Source organism: Phacochoerus africanus, chromosome 1 (assembly GCF_016906955.1).
Source record: "Phacochoerus africanus isolate WHEZ1 chromosome 1, ROS_Pafr_v1, whole genome shotgun sequence".
Classification (NCBI taxonomy): domain Eukaryota; kingdom Metazoa; phylum Chordata; class Mammalia; order Artiodactyla; family Suidae; genus Phacochoerus; species Phacochoerus africanus.
This window is the reverse complement of record NC_062544.1, coordinates 103,872,277-103,892,549: the sequence shown is the minus strand read 5'-3', so window position 1 is coordinate 103,892,549 and position 20,273 is coordinate 103,872,277. Positions and strand designations below refer to the sequence as shown.

At 43.6% G+C, this 20,273-nt stretch overlaps 1 protein-coding gene across 3 annotated transcripts in view; it reads left to right on the top strand.

Annotated features, from left to right (window-relative positions):
- SCN10A (sodium voltage-gated channel alpha subunit 10) overlaps window positions 1-7,293 on the top strand; it is an 86,256-nt gene extending 78,963 nt beyond the window's left edge. For all 3 annotated transcript variants that reach the window (XM_047754349.1, XM_047754344.1, XM_047754339.1), the window contains 2 exons: window positions 2,710-2,980; window positions 5,674-7,293. In XM_047754349.1, coding sequence (XP_047610305.1) covers window positions 2,710-2,980; window positions 5,674-6,881 — 1,479 coding nt within the window. In that variant the 3' untranslated portion in view covers window positions 6,882-7,293. The remainder of the gene's footprint in view (window positions 1-2,709; window positions 2,981-5,673) is intronic.
- The last annotated feature ends 12,980 nt before the right edge of the window (window positions 7,294-20,273 follow it).

Here is a 20,273-nt window from a genome sequence, read left to right as displayed (position 1 = left end):
AATATTACATCATCAGTCACCCACTTCATCATCTCTGAGAGCACTGAGGGATGCAAAGAAGTGATCCCTGCCCACAGGCTAAGCCAAGAGTGGCCAGCAAGCTGCTCCATTCCCCAGTAGCTGAATATCCAGGGCAAATTAGGAGCTTGCTCTGTTTAATTAGAAATCGTATGGCCATGAATGCGACTCTGTTTTTTTTTTCATCATTTTCAATGAGGGAATGAAAGCTATTAGTGGCTCAGCAGTCCCTCCCCCATTCCAAAAAAGACATGAGCCAGCAGTTATGCCTGGAGCCAGGCCCACTTGGGTCTGATTCTTTGCTCTAACCCTGCAGGGTAGCAAACCATCCCCACCATGAAGCAGAAAGTAGGAACCAGCTTCTGTCACAGCCCTTCTCCCTCTGCCTGCTTTGCAGCTCCTGGGAGCATCCTGGTGAGATTCATAACAGGTTCCTCTCTCCCTCACAGCCCCTCATGCAGAGCACTGCACATAGTACATGTTCAAGAAGCCTGTTGTACAGAATTATATTTAATCCACCTAGTGGAGTGGCTTTATAATTTTATTTGAGGTGTGGGTAATCCAGAGCTATCCATTCTGTCATCCATTCATTCATCTGCCTATTGAGTATCTATTGCATGCCAGGTACTATGCAGACAATGGGAATAGAGTAATGAGTAAGATGGACAAAGTTCCTGCCTTCACAGAGATGATAGTTCAATGACACAGGAAAACAATTTGAAAAAATCACACACATATTAATTCACAGGCTGGAGAGATTGCCAAGGGAGAAAGAACAGGGTGAAGAGCAAAGGAATCCTAGGGCTGAGTCTTGAGGAGCTCTTACATGTAAAGGTTGAGTAAAGAAAACTCAAAAAAGAGCAACAAGAAAGGATAGAAAAGAGCCAGGGAAGTTAGGCTTAATGGCAATCAAGAAAGGAGTGTTTCCAGATGGAGGGGGTGGTGAGCAGTGCCAAACAAGTGTCCTGGGATTTTGCATCATGGGGGTTACGAGTGATCTTAACAAGAACCACATCAGTGTCAGGACAAGGACAAAAGCTCTGTTGGAGTAGGTTTAGGAATGAATGGCAAACAGTGATTACAAAACTCTTTCAAGAAATTTAACTGTGAAAGTGGGGAGAGAAGTAGGGTGGGAGCTGGAGGGAGATGGGAGGTTTAGGAAGATTTTTCTTTAAGTTAGGAAAAACTAGATCATTAGAGATTTAGCAAAGGAACCAAGAGAAAATAGCTAAGAGTGGCCAAGTGTGGTGAGGAGCCTCACTCATCAGTAATGAAGCAGAGGGACCAGGAAGTTGGTGAGTGGCAGCGATGAAGAGGAGATGAAAGTGAGCTAACTCAATGACGCAGATGTGAGAGGAAGAAGGGTTTCACAAGACACAAGCAAAGGTCTGGGGGTGACAATGAGGAACAAGAGAGACCTCAGGCATACCCCCAGCCATGGGGTCTGTGGGGTGAGGAGAATGATCAATTAGCCTTTGAGCAGGAGGAGAGGTTTGCAGATCAAGGCAGGTAAGTTCCACAGAGCTCAGAAGTGGCCAAGAGAAGGTGGGGGTGGAGGATGAGGCTGGAATCGAGAATTCACAGGGCAGTAAGATGTTAACAGCACAGGAGAGACTAGAGGACCATACCAGGAAAAAATTTTAAACACCGTAAAAACTGGAGTTCTCATTGTTCCTCAGCAGTAACAAACCTGGCTAGTATCCATGAGGATATGGGTTCAATCCCTGGCCTTGCTCAGTGGGTTAAGTATCTGGCAATGCCATGAGCTATGGTGTAGGCTGTGGACATGGCTCAGATGCCCTATTGCTGTGGCTGTGGCATAGGTTGGCAGCTGCAGCTCCGATTTGACCCCTAACCTGGGAACCTCCATATGCTGTGAATGTGGCCCTAAAGAGACAAAAAATGAAAAAATTTTTTAAAATTAATAAGCACCCTAAAAATAGCTCCCCCAAAAAATGATCTCTTGGTTGTTGGGGCTGCTCTGCTTCCCTCTGAGAATGCAAACGACCTAGACCTGACACCATGCCTTGCTTAGGTATCTGCACAGCCCTAGCAGTAAAAAGAACATTTATAGGAATAAGTTATACAGCTACACTTGAATTTACCCTCAAGTAAGTAATTTTTCAAGCAGTTCTTGAACTCTTGCTCTATGCAGAGTACTACAGGAACGCAGTTAAATAAGACTTGGCCCCATCTTCAAAGAGCTCATTGACTAGTACAAAAAAAAAAAAGTGTACCCAAAACACTAGAATTCAGGACTGACCCTAATGGCTGTGGGAGCCCAAAGAAGGGATGGAGCCATGTGATATAATGTGATAAAGGAAGTCTCCTTGGAGGAAGTGGGGCTTAGAAGGGATGGATCATGCAAGGCCATTGAGATTTAGATGGCCAAGAGAAGGGACTGGAAGGGCATTGCAAGTTGAGGGAAGAGCATGGACAAGGACAAAATGCCTGGTGACTTCATGGAGCCAGGAGAAGCAATGAGAACTTCAACTGAGGCAATGAGGTAGAATCAACTAAGAGTGAGATTTTAAAAGCAATAACGACAGGACTCAGCTTCTGTTTAGATGTGGAGTGTGAGGGAGACAAAAGAGACAGACTTTCAAAACTTGTCTGTGAAGAACATAGCCTCTCTAGATGCTTAGTTTACGCTGGCATGAAGGCCTGACGTACCCTCTCTTGTTTTCTCAGAACAAGTACCAGGGCTTTGTCTTTGATATCGTGACCAAGAAAACTTTCGACATTATCATCATGGTCCTCATCTGCCTCAACATGATCACCATGATGGTGGAGACTGATGAGCAGAGCGAAGAAAAGACAAAAATCCTGAACAAAATCAACCAGTTCTTTGTGGCTGTCTTCACGGGCGAGTGTGTCACAAAGATGTTTGCTTTGAGGCATTACTACTTCATCAATGGCTGGAATGTGTTTGACTTCATTGTCGTCGTCCTCTCTGTTTTGAGTAAGTGGACATCACGTGTGGTGGGGACACCCAGGCTCTGCTTGGGGTTGTTTTGGCTGCTCTTTCAAAACCAAGGGGACAACTAACAAACATTTAGAAACCTACATTATGTGTTGTAGGAGCTCAGTATTTGCTGCTTTGTAAGAGCAGTGGCTTTAAAAGGCCCCTGGCCTCTCAGTGAAATGGAGAGGCTCCACTGGCCTTTTCCCTGCTGCCATGAAATGTATTCAGGCACCTACTGTGTGCAGAGACATTGCCAAAATTCAGGGGGCTGACAGGGAATAATCACTCACCAGAGAACCTAAGAGGATGGCGTTTCTGGTGGGTCTTATCTTTATGGCCTTCAAAACAGAGTGGGTGGTATGGTGTGAGGTGAGTCATAATATACTTTCTGGAAAAGGAGGTGGTTGCCAGAAGAGTGAGGAAAGACTAGAAGGCGATTGTTCAAAGGAGATTCTTAAGTCAAGGGTCTGGAATTAAATCTCTGTGTAACTGTCCACTTAGGGAATATGAGTGATAGAAAAGTCAAGGGGCCAATTCCAAGAGATCAGTGCTGTTATGACCTAGTCTGGGTGCTGTTGAATGACAAGCTCAGTATGTGGGGGCTAACAGTGTTCAGAGAAAAACGAATGGATTTCAGAGGCTAAAGAGGGGAATGGAGCACCCACTGTAATTGAGTGCTTGCTGAGTTCTGAGCACTGGGTTGGCCTCCATGGAGCTTCACAGCAGCCCTGTAAGAGTGTTATTATACTCATTTTATACATTTAATATTGATTGCACCTCAGAGATTAAGGAAGTTATGCAAAGTCATAGAGTTTGTAAATGGTGGAACTGATTTTAGACCAGGCTAATGTCCTTTTTCATAAACAACCTCCCACAAACAACTAAGAGATTGTCCCTGGCCTTTGTGTGGTTTAGCCAAAGTTTGGCCCTATAAAGGCCAAATCCCAGCACACCAGCTTTACTTTGCATTGTAAATATATCCTGACCTGCTTACTTTTCATGTCAGGGCATAGCCATAGATTTAATTTTCCATCGATTTATCCTCAAGAGTTAATAGCATCTAAATACAACTTGGCATCATTTAATCAATCCCCCTATCCTGGTGCTGAAACACAGCCTTGGGTTGTGTTTGGGGATTTTAATTTTATTTTTGCTTTTTGTTTTGTTTTATTTTTCTATTGCTCCCAAGGTTTTTTTGGTGGGAAGTCTGTTTTGTTTTGTTTTGTTTGTTTGCCCTCCAAACTGAGAAACTCTAAAGGCCATTTTTGATTCTATGTTAGGGAAGGAAGCTTGCTTATGTGACTTCCAATATCAATCCTGTAGCAATAAAATATACTCAAAGTACTCCATTCTATCATGGGGATTCCTTAACTACAAGTTCCTATGACCTATATAGCAACACCCTTCACTGTCAGAAATTACTCATAGAGCAAGCTTGAAAACACTGCAAGAACCCACCAGCCATGCTTCTGCCCTCCTTCTCTCTCCACCTTTCTTCCTTCCCACCAGTGAAACGTGCACTGAGTATCTCAGTACAAGTGTGAAGAGGTAGACCAGTTGGCTGATAGAATTTCACTTGATTATATAGACATATAATGTGTCCCACACTATGGGACAATGCCCCAGCTAATCTGGACTTTAAGAGAGGGGCTGTAATAAAGATTTCATAATATAAAATTATAATTATTGATCAATTCTCCCTTTTCCTTCCAACACAGTATTATAACCACCCATATTCACATGACAAAAGACAAGTAAGGGAAAAGGGTCAAGGGCACCCTGGCTGAGAGAGAGCTTCTGATCATACCCCCTGTCGTTTGTCCCGAGTATTTGTGGATCCTGTCTGACCTGAAAGCTTCGCCTAATTTTTGGTGGTCTTAACAGGCCTCTGCAGAGCCCCAAGACCAAGCTTCATAGATCTTCAAGTTAGATATCACATAGGGAGACGTATACAGTCTTGTTTATAGTTGGGTTGAGGAGCTATAATTGACCCTAAAAAATCCCATCTCTAGGCCCCAAGACAGAGTTCAAACACAGCTGGAAATGAAAGAAACAAATAAACGCCATTAAGCAGACAGCTGGTCACTTAAAGCCATTCGGCTTTAGCTGTCAGCCTGTTGCCCAACTCCTCAGGCCCCTTATAATTAATACTAGGCTCTGTACAATTATCCATGGGACCATGTGCCAGGAACTGAGTCAATCTTCACAGTGGGAGATATGGAGATGTATCACAGGGGGTCTGGGCCCTCACAGAACATAGGACCAGAGTGGAAGAAAAGGCATGGCCCAAAAGCTGAATTCTCAGGAAACAGCCAGATCTGTGTCACAGACAGAAACATAGGACTCTGTGTGTGTGTGTGTGTGTGTGCCAAGTAGGGTGCAATCACTTCCAGCTGAACTAGGCTGCAGAAGGTAGGATTTTGACCATGGAGGTTGACTAAGAAGATAAGATGGAGGGAAAGATAAGAACACAGTAGGAAGAATGAGACTTACTCCAGGGAGAAAGGATTTATGCATTGGACACTTACTGAGCCCCTACTTTATGCCAAGCACTATGCCAGGCACAGAGTCCTTGAATACAGATGCTCACATGGAGATCCATATGGGGCAGAGATGATGAGGTGCAATGACAGCCTGTCAGGGCTTGTGATTAGAAGTACTAATTAGATCACTTCCCCTCACTTTTAAAGGCCTGGTGTTTGCTGAAATTCTTACATCACTTGGAGTTTTCTTCTCCCCAACACTCCTCCGAGTCATCCGCCTGGCCCGAATCGGCCGCATCCTCAGGCTGATCCGTGGGGCCAAGGGCATCCGCACACTGCTCTTTGCCCTCATGATGTCCCTGCCCGCCCTCTTCAACATCGGGCTGCTGCTCTTCCTCGTCATGTTCATCTACTCCATCTTCGGCATGGCCAACTTCGCCTACGTCAAGTGGGAGGCTGGCATCGATGACATGTTCAACTTCCAGACCTTCGCCAACAGCATGCTGTGCCTCTTCCAGATCACCACGTCGGCGGGCTGGGACGGCCTCCTGAGCCCCATCCTCAACACGGGGCCGCCCTACTGCGACCCTAACCTGCCCAACAGCAGCAGTACCAGAGGGGACTGTGGAAACCCATTGGTGGGCATCCTCTTCTTCACCACCTACATCATCATCTCCTTCCTCATCGTGGTCAACATGTACATTGCAGTGATTCTGGAAAACTTCAATGTGGCCACAGAGGAGAGCACAGAGCCCCTGAGTGAGGACGACTTTGACATGTTCTATGAGACTTGGGAGAAGTTTGACCCAGAGGCCACCCAGTTCATTACCTTCTCTGCCCTCTCAGACTTTGCAGACACCCTCACTGGCCCCCTGAGAATCCCCAAACCGAATCGGAATATATTAATCCAGATGGACCTGCCCTTGGTCCCTGGAGATAAGATCCACTGTTTGGACATCCTGTTTGCCTTCACCAAGAATGTCTTGGGGGAATCTGGGGAGTTGGATTCTCTGAAGGCAAATATGGAAGAGAAATTCATGGCAACTAATCTTTCAAAAGCATCTTATGAACCAATAGCAACTACCCTCCGGTGGAAGCAAGAAGACATTTCAGCCACTGTCATCCAAAAGGCCTATCGGAGCTATGTGCTCCAACGCTCCATGACAATCTCCAGTCCCTCAGGTGTGCCCAGGGCTGAGGAAGAGGCCGTACCAGTGCCAGATGAAGGCTTTGTTACATTCATGGCAAATGAAAACCACATGCTCCCAGACAAATCTGAAACGGCCTCTGCCACATCTTTCCCACCGTCCTACGACAGCGTCACTGGAGGCCTCAGTGATCAAGTCAATTTAAGCACATCAAGCTCAATGCAACATGAAAATGAGGCTGCCAATAAGGAAGCCCCTGGACCCTAATGAGGACACTCCAGCATGGGCATGTCCAGTTCTGATATGTCCTTCTGCTCCATGGCGACTTACCACCACCACCTCACCAATGCATGCCACTGGTCACACTGTCAGGACTGGGCAAGGAATGCAGTTGGTGTCCACCTTTGGAGAAGCCAAAGAGGCCAAGGGCATCTCCACTGTGTCTTCCCTTTTAAATTTCAATATCAGATGATGGGTTCCCTTACCTTCCAGGAAATATCCCTAGTCCTTTTATTTTGATGGTGACCAGAGCTTGTATTTACCAACACAAACATCTCAGGACCAGAACTTCCAAAGATACATGGTATGAATGTTGCTGAAGATCCAAGGTTGTCCTTCATGAAACACCACATAGAGATTGGAAGTGTTATTTAGAATTTTGCATGGCTGCATGTTGAGAGATGACAATTGCTCTGGCCCAGGGTAGCACCTGTGGTCTATGTCATGAAAAGCCTTTGATATATCTATTAAAATTAATATTTTAAATATATGTCAAAGCCAGTGTTATATCTTAAGGCATCATTTTTTAGAAGTGTCATAAATCAATTCTTCACTTTCGCAGTTCCTGATGTTTTGCAGTTTGTGCTTAAGGCTGGGAGCTTGTTCTAATCCAGACTCTTCCAATGCTCACCTGGCTGACCTGGACCAAACTCTTTCCCCTCTGATCCTCTTTCCCGACAGTGGCCAGGGGCAGAATGGATTCTCTTTGCAGCCCTTGCATTTCCTATTGTAGAATACAATGGTGCCCATTCCCAATTTAGATGACAAAAACACTCTTCTGAAGTGGCAACGGCCAGACCTTTATGCTGTGTAGACAAAAGGCAGTTTTTTAATATAATCCAGAGCCTGTTTCACATCTTACAGGAAAGTTTACATATTCCCCTCGGGCCAGGAGCCTGTAATGAATGCAATCAAAAGAAACGGGAAATTTTGAGAAAGATGATCTGGGAGATCAAAGTTATGGCCAATACTTTCTTTAATTCATTCTACAAGTGTCATTAAGTACCTGTTATATGAGAGGCTCTGCCCTAAGCACAAGACATAATGGGTGTTAAGCCCCCAAAGATTCACTGATTTATGCAGTGGATGGAGTATGGGTTTATCAGGAGACAAAAGGCACATGGCAGGTCTCAAGACGAAGGAGAGGAAGAAGTTCATGTGGCAACATAGAACATAACGGAGTTTAATGACAGCATGATCTTCTATTAAATCTTAGGACATTCCCTGCCACAATGACAAGGATCAGGTCAATTCACTGATATATATTTGATCGCTTTATAAGGTTTTCCATTTATTTAATCACAAAGTCTAAAGACAGGTCCACCTTACATGCTTCATGGATATAGATTTTCTAGGGCCTTGCTCTCCTTTCTCTGTCGCAGTTGGTCCATCAGAGGCCAAAGAGGCTTTCAAATTTCTTGTTGGGGTTTGCAGGCACCCACAAATGCAGGTTAATAAGGTTATGTTGGAATAGCTAAGGGCACAGGCTGACCCAGTACAAATCAGCTATTCTCTGGAGGCCTGGTTTGCCTCTAAAAGATGAGTTCAGCAAAATAGCTCTTCCTCCCTAGTTCCACTGGACCAGAGAGAACACATATTGACTGTACAGCTTCTTCAACAGCTAAAACTCATGCAGCCAATGAAAATGCCCTCAGAGAGGATGCTCACCCAAGAGTTTATAAGACAGCTGGGTGGACAGAGAGCTTGGGGACTGGCTAACTTTTACAGTGTTGTATGGAAGAATTAAAGGTACCCAACCATCAGACTAGTTTTATGAAGTAAATGATACTATTCTCAAAGATATTCTTATTACATTTTTGTCCCAATTTGCGAGTTGAATTGTGTCTCGCCAAAAGATAAGTCCTAACCAATGGTACCTGGGAATCTGAGCTTCTTTGGGAATAGGGTCTTTGCAGATGTCATCACATTAAACTACAGTCATACTAGATTAAAGTGGGCCCTAATCCAATGACTGATGTCTTTAAAATGAGGTAAATTTGGACACAGACACACAGAAAGGAGGGTGCCATGTAAAGACACAGAGAGAAAGTGAGAGAGACAGAGAGGGCAGCTATGTGAGGACAGAGACAGAAACAGAAATGGGACTGATGGAATTACAAGACAAAAAATGCTGAAGAATTCTGGCAACCACCAGAAACAAGAAAGAGGCAAGAAAGGACTGTCCTTTAGAATCTTCACAGAGCATAGCCCCTCTGATACCTTGAGTTCAGACTTCTGGCCTCCAGAACTTCAAGAGAATAAATTCCTACTATGTTAAGCCACCTAGTTTGTGGTACTTTCTTCTAGAAGCCCTAGGAAATGAACTCACCCCACGTTTTTTTCCCACGTAGATTTACCAGCTTCTAATGGGAACCAGTGGAAAAGTGATACAGTACATGCAGCTTGCCTTACACAGTTTTCAGAAAATGTATCTAATACAAATGCAGGATTAGCCCTTAAAATTTTTACTAAATCAGGAGTTTCCGTAGTGGTGTGGCGGACACCAATCCAACTAGGAACCATGGGGTTGTGGGTTCAATTCTTGGCCTAGCTCGGTGGGTTGGGGATCTGGCATTGCTGCAAGCTGTGGTGTGGGTCACAGATGTGGCTCAGATCTGGTGTTGCTGTGGCTGTGGCGTAGGCCGGTGGCTATGGCTCCGATTGGACCCCTAGCCTGGGAACCTCCACATGCTACAGGTGCGGCCCTAAAAAGACAAAAGACAAAAAAATAAAATAAAATAAATAAATTTTACTATATCTAGTTCCAAAGTTCACCTGGTAGTCTACTTACAAGGTAGGAACTAGACTTATAAGGGAAGAAAATCTCAGAGGTCCAGAGCAGATGAAGAGCCAGAGCTACCTTCTCCACCTCACCCCTAGGAGATGGCACTAGCTACTCTCTGGCCTAGAATACATGAGAATACCTTATCAGTACAGAATAGTGGTGTTGACTACATGAATATCTGGAGCCTACAGGTTCTTTAAAATATGCTTCCACCATAACCACACCCTGACTTTTTATCCATTAAACTGTATAAGACACAGATGATCAGGAACATTGAGGAACATTCAGCCAACACAGATAGGAAGATGTAGGTAGAGCTTTGGTGTGATAAGCATTTGCCTTAAGACAAAGGTGAAGTCACTTTCCCAAGTCCTAGGGATATAAAATTAATAAGACAGATCCTCAGCCTGGAGCTGAATACAGTTGAAGGTGAAGGGGGGAAAAAAAACAATTCCAAAATTTCCAGCAGTGGCAAGCTATTTGAATCATTCCTCCCATTGAAAATGATGAAAATTCTGGATAAATACCAAACAACAATAACATGTCCTCATGGGGTGACATGAACAAGGTAAGGGTTCTAAAGCTTTATTTTTATCCAGGAGTAAAGTAAAATTTTTATAATTGTTATATTTAGGTAAGAATGCGTGACTTGGAGTTCTCTTATGGCTCAGCAGGTTAAGGATCTTGCTTTGCCACCACAGAGGCTTAGATTGCCACTCAGGTACCTGTCCAATCCTCAGCCTGGAATTTTCACAGGCCATGGGCCTGCCCCTACCCCCCCGCCCCCCAAAAAAAGAATGCATGACTTAATTACCAGGGTTGCCGCTAACAGAACAGAAACAGTATACAATTTCCAAAGTTGGACAAGGGGAAAATATGCTAATAAATAATTAGGCAATCAACAAAATTAGGTAAGGAGGGGGATAAAAGAAATATAGAACAAGAGGAACAACTTAGAAAAGACAGAGTAATGCAATATATTTGAACACAAATATATTATCAGTAATTATATTAAATGTAAGTGGACTAAATGCCCCCAAAATAAGTGAAAAAATATCAGGCAGAACTTTTAAAATTCAAATAAGTGATATTTGCAAAGAGATACCTCTAAAACCTAAGGTTACCAAAAGGGTAAAAATAAAAGGATATATATATTATGTAAATAATCATCATGAAGCTGCAAAAAAAAATGTGCTTTGAAAGTACTTATGGACATTCCCATTGCGGCTTAGCAGTAATGAACCTGACTAGTATCCATGAGGATGCAGGTTCGATCCCTGGCCTTGCTCAGTGGGTTAAACAATTTGGTGTTGCTATGAGCTGTGCTATAGATCACAGACACAGCTTGGATGTGTCGTTGCTGTGGCTGTGCTGTGGGCTGGCAGCTAGAGCTCCGATTCAACCCCTAGCCTGGGTGCGGCCCTAAAAAAAAAGACAAAAAAAAAAGTACTTATGCAATATTTACAAATTAGTCCATATACTTGGCCATACAATAAGATTCAAAAAGTTTTCAAGGGATTAAAAGTATATAATGAATGTTTTCACACTAAAATACAATTTAGCTGAGAATAACAGAAGGAAACAGACCATAGCATATACAGACACTTAATATAGGACAAAGATGGCAAAGCATAGCAGTGAGGAAAAAGATGACCTTCCTACAAATGGTGCAAAGACAATTGTGTTTTCATGAGAAAAATAAACAAAATTGTACCCCTACCTAAAACTGTACTTAAAATCAATTCCAGGTATACCTAAGTGTGAAAGGCAAATTACACATTTAGAAGTAATATAGGAAACTATCTACATGAAATAAAGAAGAGGCTGATGAACTCGACCACATTAAAATTTATAACATAAATTCATTTCACTATATCATGGAAAAGAGTAAAAAAAAAACAACCAGGTATAGAGTGGATAAAATATACAAAACACAAAAATCTAATATCTAGAGGAGAATTTTATTAACATCTTCAAATCATTACAAAATAGGTAACACAGTAGAAAAAATGGCAAGAGATTTGAAGAGGCACTTCACAAAAGAGGAAATGTGAATAACCAATAAGCATGTAAAAGGGTCACAATCTAATTGTAATCAGGGAAATGCAAATTAAAACCATGGTGAAATATCACTACAGATCTATCAGATCCGTAAAACTTGTAGAATCTAACAAATATCAAGTGTTGGCAAAGATAGAGAACAGCAAGAGGGCTAGTGCCCTTCCGGAGAGTGTGAACTGGCACAATCATTTTAGATTCAGTTTAACTTGACTGAAAGAGTTGAAGTGTACATTTGAATCTACACTCATGGCTTGGGCTTTCCACTGATGGGTATAAAACTTAGAGAAAACCATGCACACATGCTCTAGGAGACATGAACAAGATTTCTTTTCATCATTGTTTGTAATAGACCCAAATTAGAAACAACCTAATGTCCATAAGCAGTAGAATAAAATCTCAAATTGTGGTACATTTCTGGAATGTAGTTTTATGCTTTAATGAAAATGGATGACATATAGAGCCTTTTTCAAGTTTATAGATGCATCTTAGAAATATAACATTCAGTGAAAGAAGCCAGCACCAACCTATATGTACTATATGATTTTATGAGGTTCAAAAACAGGCAAAATTAAATCTATTGTTTAGGGAATGTATAAAGGAAAGCAGAGATTAGTCCATAAAAGTCAGGGTAGAGATTACCAATGGGGGAAGGAGACATGTGTAACTGGGTCTTTGGTAATGTTCTAATTTCCCATCTAGGTGGTTTTCTTTATAACCACGTGTTAAGCTAGGCATATATGTCTGATGCACTTTTCTGTGTGTGTGTCACAGCTCACAAGTTAAAAGTTTTAAATAGCTTACGTTAGGTTCTCCTCACTCACAAAGTCTGCTGCTTTGAATTGTGGTGTTTCTATCTCAGACTTGGATTAACTGAGCTGAGTTGCAAAAGGATTGGGAGCTCTATAGTGAGCAAAAGAAAAAGAAATTCTAGAGAAAGGGAAGTTTCAACAATCAACTTTATCCAAGTAATCATCATCTCCGACAGGTATTACTTCAATAGCTTTCCAAATGGTCCCCAATTTCTGCTCCTGTCCTCGGCAGTCTATTCTCTCTCTCTTTTTGGCCACACCCTCGGCATATGGAAGTTCTAGGGCCAGGGACTGAATCTAAGCCATAGTTTCAACCTATGCCACAGCTGCAGCAACGCTGGATCCTTAACCCACTGTGCCCAGCTGGGGATCAAACCTGCATCTCAGCAGCAATAAACACAAACTGCTGCAGTGACAATGCCAGATCCTTAACCCACTGCACCACAGTGGGAATTCCCCCAGCAGTCTATACTCAAACAGCAGCCAGAGCTCAAAATCTACCTGTGGCTTCTATGTACTCCAAGCAGACATCATTACCCTGGTTTTACCTAATTTGGCCCTTCTTCTCCTCTGAACTCATCTCCCCACAACTCTCTGTGCTTTAGCTACACTGTCTTCCTTGCTGCCTGCTGTTCCTTAAACACATCAGGCAGGCTCTTGCCTCAGGACAAAGGCCCTTGGACTTGCTTTCCCTCAGCCATTATATCCACATGGCTCATTTCCACACTTTCTTCCATTCTTCCCTGAACAACCTATCTAATTACCAGCCACATCCAGCACTTAGAACACTCTGAGGTATTATATATGGACTTGCTCATCGCTTGTCTTCCCCACTAGAATATAAGTTCTCTGAGGGCAAGGACTCTACTTGCTCATGGATGTATCCCCAGCATGGAGAACAGTGTCAAAGTAATAAATTCACAATATTTGTCTAATTCTTTCTTCTTAATCAACCCAAAGGTAGCTTCTCATGGCCCGGTACCCAAAGGCTAGCCATCACATAGAAAATAGCATAGGATTAAACATGTTAATTTCAATTTTTTTTTTTTTGTCTTTTTGCTATTTCTTGGGCCGCTCCTGTGGCGTATGGAGGTTCCCAGGCTAGGGGTCTAATCGGAGCTGTAGCCACCGGCCTACGCCAGAGCCACAGCAACGCGAGATCCGAGCTGCGTCTGCAACCTACACCACAGCTCACGGCAACGCCGGATCCTTAACCCACTGAGCAAGGGCAGGGATCGAACCAGCAACCTCATGGTTCCTAGTTGGATTCGTTAACCACTGTGCCACGACGGGAACTCCTCAATTTTTTTTAAAAGAAAATCTCTATGTGGAAAAAGAGGACCCACCTCCAAAAGTGCTAGTCCACAGCATACCCTGGAGTGTGTACTGCTGGCCTTGACAGTGGACAGATTTCTTGGTCCTGCTTCTGGGAGAGTTCCTCATCCACTGACCTCCTCCCTCATGAGAAAGGAGCACCAGGAAGCAATTTCTTCCAAGTAATGGACGGCTTATTGTAGTTTCTGTTGGTTACCAGTGAGCCCTGGAAACTGTCTTCAGGTTTGAGCAATCACAGACTCTTATTTCCCTGGACCGAAGTTTCTCTGGCAATATAACTCCCTTGAAACACTAGTGTGATTTCTACCTCTTACATTTTACCAACTTGTTAGATCTTGTCAGGTTATGATCCTTCAGTATAGAATCAGGACTGGATATTACTGCTTTTTAGTAATAGATTTTTTTTGCCCTCATTCACCTCTCAGCTGAATTGCCCGCATCCTGGCCTCAGGCAGCCACCGTACATAGATATTGTTTTTTTAAAAAAATTGGCTTGGGTATAGAGGCACAGTTACCTGCACTTAACCTGGTCTGTATTCCATTGGACAGCTCCTCAAATTGGAGCAATATCTCTTTTGCCCTATAAGAGTACAGGGACAGGATCCTTTGAGGGGAGGAGGGGAGAACATCAGGCTTCTCCCAGCTCCCACTCTTACTTCTGCCTTTATGTTTCCAATGATCAGTATGCTGGTAAATGTTTAACAATTAACTTCTCAGGAGAGAAAAGAAATCCCTGATTTGTAGCATTTTCTGATTTATCTGATATAAATACTCCCACCATGGCTCATGTCAAGCTACGGATATGACATCCCTGAAGGCAAAATTGGAAAGAGACATCAACTTGAGTCAGTATGAGCTGGCTCCAGCACACCACTCTTTCCAACCTCCCTGCCTTTTCTCCACCAATATTAGCTTAGGACAGAAATTTGTTTTTTTCCATTCTCCAAGGCATAGAAGGTCTATAAGATCTTGGGTTGCTGGCCATAGCCAGAAAAGGCCTCCCTTTCTGCTTTCACATGGGCCAGTTTAGGCAAAGTTTTTCGTGTGTGTGTGTGTGTCTTTACTAAGTAGTCCACATCTTTCCAAATTCTAGACATTTTTATATGAAGGTCCTTAAACTCCTGCTGCAAGAGGTAGGTGGTGCAAGTCTCTGAATACAATAGACTATAGCTAAAACTGTAGCCGAAAATTTCCAGATTCAGACCTGGGGATAGGGGATTTTCAGTGTTCTACCCCATCTCATCTTGGCCAAAGCCACACTTTAAGGTCTATTAATAGTACCACCAGTCTCATATCAATTTCTATGTTGGTAGGAATTATTTGGTCACAAGCAACAGAAACCCATTCCAGCATAAAAAGAATTTATTGGAAGGCTATTGGACAGCTCAGAATGGAACATGAATGCTAAACACTCAGCAAGTATTGCAGCCAAGGCTGGGCAGGTTTCTGGGTTTTGGGAACCAATAGACAATCTCTTCATGAGGCCAGGACCAATCAGTTCCTACTTTTTGGGGGAGTGGGGGAGGGGAATGTCCATTAGGATTCAGATTCCCAGGAGAGAGCATCTGATTGGCTCAGCTCCAGCCAGAAAATGGAAGTGAATTTTGATCAATAGCTCCAGCAAGACTGCAGTCATTTACCTCTTCCCACTCCTCATGCCCCCTCCCCAAAAGTTAAGGCACTGTTACTATGGAAGAAGGAAGCTCGGTGAATAAAAATGCCTGATGCATGTTACAAGCTTCAAGTTAAATTCAGGTTTTATAAAGATCCATCTGGCAACAGTGACAAATTAGAGGAAGTTAAAGCAGAGAGATTAAGGGGGGGTGCCAAATGGGGACTGAACTATGGATTTTTGAGTCTGTCATGCACATTGACTAAAAGTACCAAGTCTGCTCAGATAGAACCCCATAGCATAGATGAGGGTGCTGGCTTCCATTTCCATCTCTGGTGATAGGTCCAAGTCCTTTTCCTCCAGATAAATGCTTATAGGGCCCAAATATCAGCAATGTACTCTGTCTCAGGAAAATCACTCACATATTTCCTAAAGAGGAAATATGTTTGAAGTGTGTTCTCCTGAGATGCCCCAGATGAATCATCAGCCAAGTGAGTTCAAGCAGAGCAAGGCAGGTCTTGCCTGTGGGCATCAAATCTGTACCGGGAAAGTTCATGTCTACCATCAACCCTTTAAAATGCCAGTTCTGACAGAAGAACCAAAAACCACAACAAAACTCAGTCAATATAATTCATTGCACAAAGATAACAAATTCTAAAGGGGTATGCATAGAATCTTTTTTTTTTTCCCCAACTCAGTTTTTTGTTTTTTTGTTTTTTGTTTGTTTTTTTTTTACCAGAAGTGAGTTAAGTGATTATTAGAAATATGGCTGCTCTTGCTTGCAGATTTAATCAAATTATAAAGCAATATAAAGGTGTGTGTGTACCCATGTTTGTATGTCTACTGAATAATGATGCTTCTTGGAGTTCCCATCATGGCGCAGCAGAAATGAATCCAACTAGGAACCATGAGGTTGCGGGTTCGATCCCTGGCCTCATTCAGTGGGTTAAGGATCTGGCATTGCCATGAGCTGTGGTGTAGGTTGCCAATGCAGCTCAGATCTGGCATTGCTATGGCTGTGGTGTAGGCCGGCAGCTGTAGCTCCGATTAGACTCCTAGCCTTGGAACCTCCATATGCCACAGGTGCAGCCCTAAAAAGACAAGACAAAAAAAAGAAGAAGAAGAAGAATGATACTTCTTGTAGTTAGAACATCACTTGGAAGGTGAGGATGTCTGCCAATGATCCACACAGAAACACTCAACTCATCGGCTAAGCAATATGGTGCTCTGGACCAAGCTCTGGATGAGAGCAGAAGGTCCCACTTTGATTCCAGACTTTCCCTTGCATACATGTCACAACTCCTCTGAAGAACCTTCCTTGTCTATACAATGGGAATAAATATTCCTGCCCTGCTGAATTCACTAAGGAGGTTTAATGGAGGAAAAAAGTACCCGCTCTGACAAACGAAAGAAGCAGAAAGAAAAAAGGGGCGAAAATTAGAGAACTCATCCACCTACTCTGTGTCCCAGGCTGGTCCTCACATAGGGCAATGCTGTGCCCCTCCCCCATTGAGTATGTATAGAGGTGTTGGGTGGGGAACATTGTGCTTCACATGCAAAGTTGCATCTAACCACATGCAGGGTCCTCCCTGGACACGACCAGCACCTTGGTGGTCAGAATAGAGGGTAGCTCCTCCAAACTACACTCTGGAAAACTATGCTTGGATTTTTTTTTTTAATTTTCCCACTGTACAGTAAGGGGGTCAGGTTATCCTTACATGTATACATTACAATCACATTTTTTCCCCCACCCTTTGTTCTGTTGCAACATGAGTATCTAGACAAAGTTCTCAATGCTATTCAGCAGGATCTCCTTGTAAATCTATTCTAAGTTGTGTCTGATAAGCCCAAGCTCCCGATCCCTCCCACTCCCTCCCCCTCCCATCAGGCAGCCACAAGTCTTTTCTCCAAGTCCATGATTTTCTTTTCTGAGGAGAGGTTCATTTGTGCTGGATATTAGATTCCAGTTATAAGTGATATCATATGGTATTTGTCTTTGTCTTTCTGGCTCATTTCACTCAGGATGAGATTCTCTAGTTCCATCCATGTTGCTGCAAATGGCATTATGTCATTCTTTTTTATGGCTGAGTAGTATTCCATTGTGTATATATACCACCTCTTCTGAATCCAATCATCTGTCAATGGACATTTGGGTTGTTTCCATGTCCTGGCTATTGTGAATAGTGCTGCAATGAACATGCGGGTGCATGCTTGGATTTGACTGCCAGATCCTGTAGCAGGTACTAATGGTGCCCTACACCACATCTCTTGCCTTGTCTGACTTTGAAGAGAATAATGCAGCTTTTCGTCTCAGCTTTTCTCCAAAGCCTCTGGGCTTTTCCCTACACAGGCACTGCAGCCCAGAAGTGCTGAGAAAAGAGGAGATGGTGACATCTTTAAGGACAATCCTCAACCAATACAAGACAAGAGTTGGAAGATAAATAAGTACCCCCAGCCACCCATGCATGGAGGAAAAATTCTGAGTCAGATTTCTCAGAGAATCCATAGAAAGTCTGAGCCCTAGTTGTAAGACCAGTTTTTCACAATCCTGAGAGTAAGTGCTCCCTTAACTTTTGTACCCTGGGCAACTTTCCAGACTCACTCTACCCCTGCCCTGCCCAGTTGCCCATAGCGCAAACCAGCTTTGGGGGGGAGTTTATGCCTTCCTTAGCTGATTCTCTGTCTGCTTCTTTTGACTCTCAGAATCATCTCTGAAACAAACTACCTGCCCCTAGGTCCTTGTCTCAGCTCCTGATCTGGGAGAATGCAAATTAAGACAAACTTCCAGATATCCCTCTGCTCAGAATTAGGAAGCTATTTTCTCATGCGGTCCTCATGCATGCCATCTGAAGACTTGCTATGTATGACTCCTGGACAAAGGTCTGCAGGAAAGGAATCACTTCCCCCAGCTTATACAAGTGTACAAAGGGTCCTGCCTAGAAGCAGTATTGTCATCACCCCTCCTAGTTTTCTACCCATCACCCAATTGACTGTATTAGGTTACTTTGGCATTCTGCAGTTTGCAAGAAGACCCACCAAATTGGGACTTTACCTAGAGGTTGTCATGGTGACTTTCTGGCACACAGCATTGTACTAAGTGGCCATCAGTTAACAAGGAGCTTGGCTTGTGCCACTCAGAGCAGCAGAGGACTATGGGAGAATCTTTCTGGCTTCCCCCTTGTTGTCCATCCCATTAAAGAAATCAGGAGTTCCCTGGTGGCCTAGCAGTTAAGGATCTGGCATTGTCACTGCTGTGGCTTAGGTCGCTGCTGCAGAGGAGGTTTGATTCCTAGCCTGGGAATTTCTGTATGCTGAGGCTGCAGGCAAAAAAGAAAATAAATCAATGAGCAAGCCAAAGCTCTCCCCTGAAACCTGAAAAATAAGTAAGGGGTCAAACTGGTGGCTTCATTCCAGTGACGTCATATGCGTGAACTGTGATGTCTACCTAAGTCACCACTATCCCTTCTTTGGACTTGCACCATGTTTTACAAATTCTACATCTTTCTGAATAGAGATCTCTTCAAGAATAGTAGAGAGCACTTCTAGATGTCTTTATTCTGCCAGTTGAAACAGTTTCTGCAGCAACCAGTTCTAAAAATCCCTCACTGGAACTCTCCCATAGGGAATCTACAGACTAAGACAAACTTCTCCCATAACACCCTGCTATGGTGAGGCAAGGTCCTCCAAGAGCTGAGGTCAGGTCAGAACTAGATATGCAAGAGATTTAATGGGAGAAATATTTATGAAGAATAAAAGGGGAGGGGGAGCAGGAGTTGGCAGAGAGAGCCTCAGACTGTGATGCAGGTTTGACACTGTGAAAGGAGAGAGGGAAGGAAGGAAGATGAGACAAAAAGAAACTCTGTACATTGAGGCCACTCAAGGTGGCTGTTCTCTTGCTCTCTGTACATCCCCTGCACGACCAGTGCCTGCTTCACCTGAACCCTATGCAACTGACTGACCTTCCTACACACTTGCTCCAGGCCCCAGCTGGTGCTGGTTCTTATCAAAGGCGTGGTGAGGGGCGTGCCCCTCGCTTGTTACCCTGGCAACTAATGAGCCCACCTGGAGTCAATTCCCCTTATAACTGGTAACTTATCCCTCCCGCCGGAAGTGAAGGCTGCTGCCATGTCCTGCCTGCCATCTGGACGTCTGCTGCACACGGTGGGGTGTCGCTCTAGGACCTTGCTTCAGGCGTGTAAGCTCCCCAGTCCATTGAGCCATTGATGTCTCTGTTATGACTCCCAGCTCTGTCTTTGGTCTTTGAGCTGGGCAAACATGGGGCTTGTTGGTCTTCGGAGTGCAGCCTGACAATTGGCAGAGCAGACAGGAAACTGAGGAAACTCCTATGAGCGCCAAGATGAGGGGAACTACAGGATGGGGAATGGAAAGTTGTGGGGCTTCTGCTGGAATGTAGGGCCTGAAAGTTGCGGGAGTGATCCTGGGGTGGCATGGGTATGAAATTAAAAGAATCCTAAGGAAAGCCCTGACGATTTCATAAAAAAATTAACAAAAGAATTGGTTACTGAGGGAACTGGTGAATATGGTTATAATTTTATGGATTTTTCTGGAATATTACTGCTTTTGATCTGTGTTTTCCAGATACAGGGGAGCTTTCACCCTCAAGTTAGTTATGACTTGCAGCAATTTGATAAACTACTCCTGTGGGTAGAATTGAACTCGTTTTCTTTTCTCTCTGCCTGGTTCCTCTGTAAATTGGAGGCTCTTGGGTTCTGAGCAGCCTCATCAGGATGATGGAAAAGACTTGTCTGACACCCCTT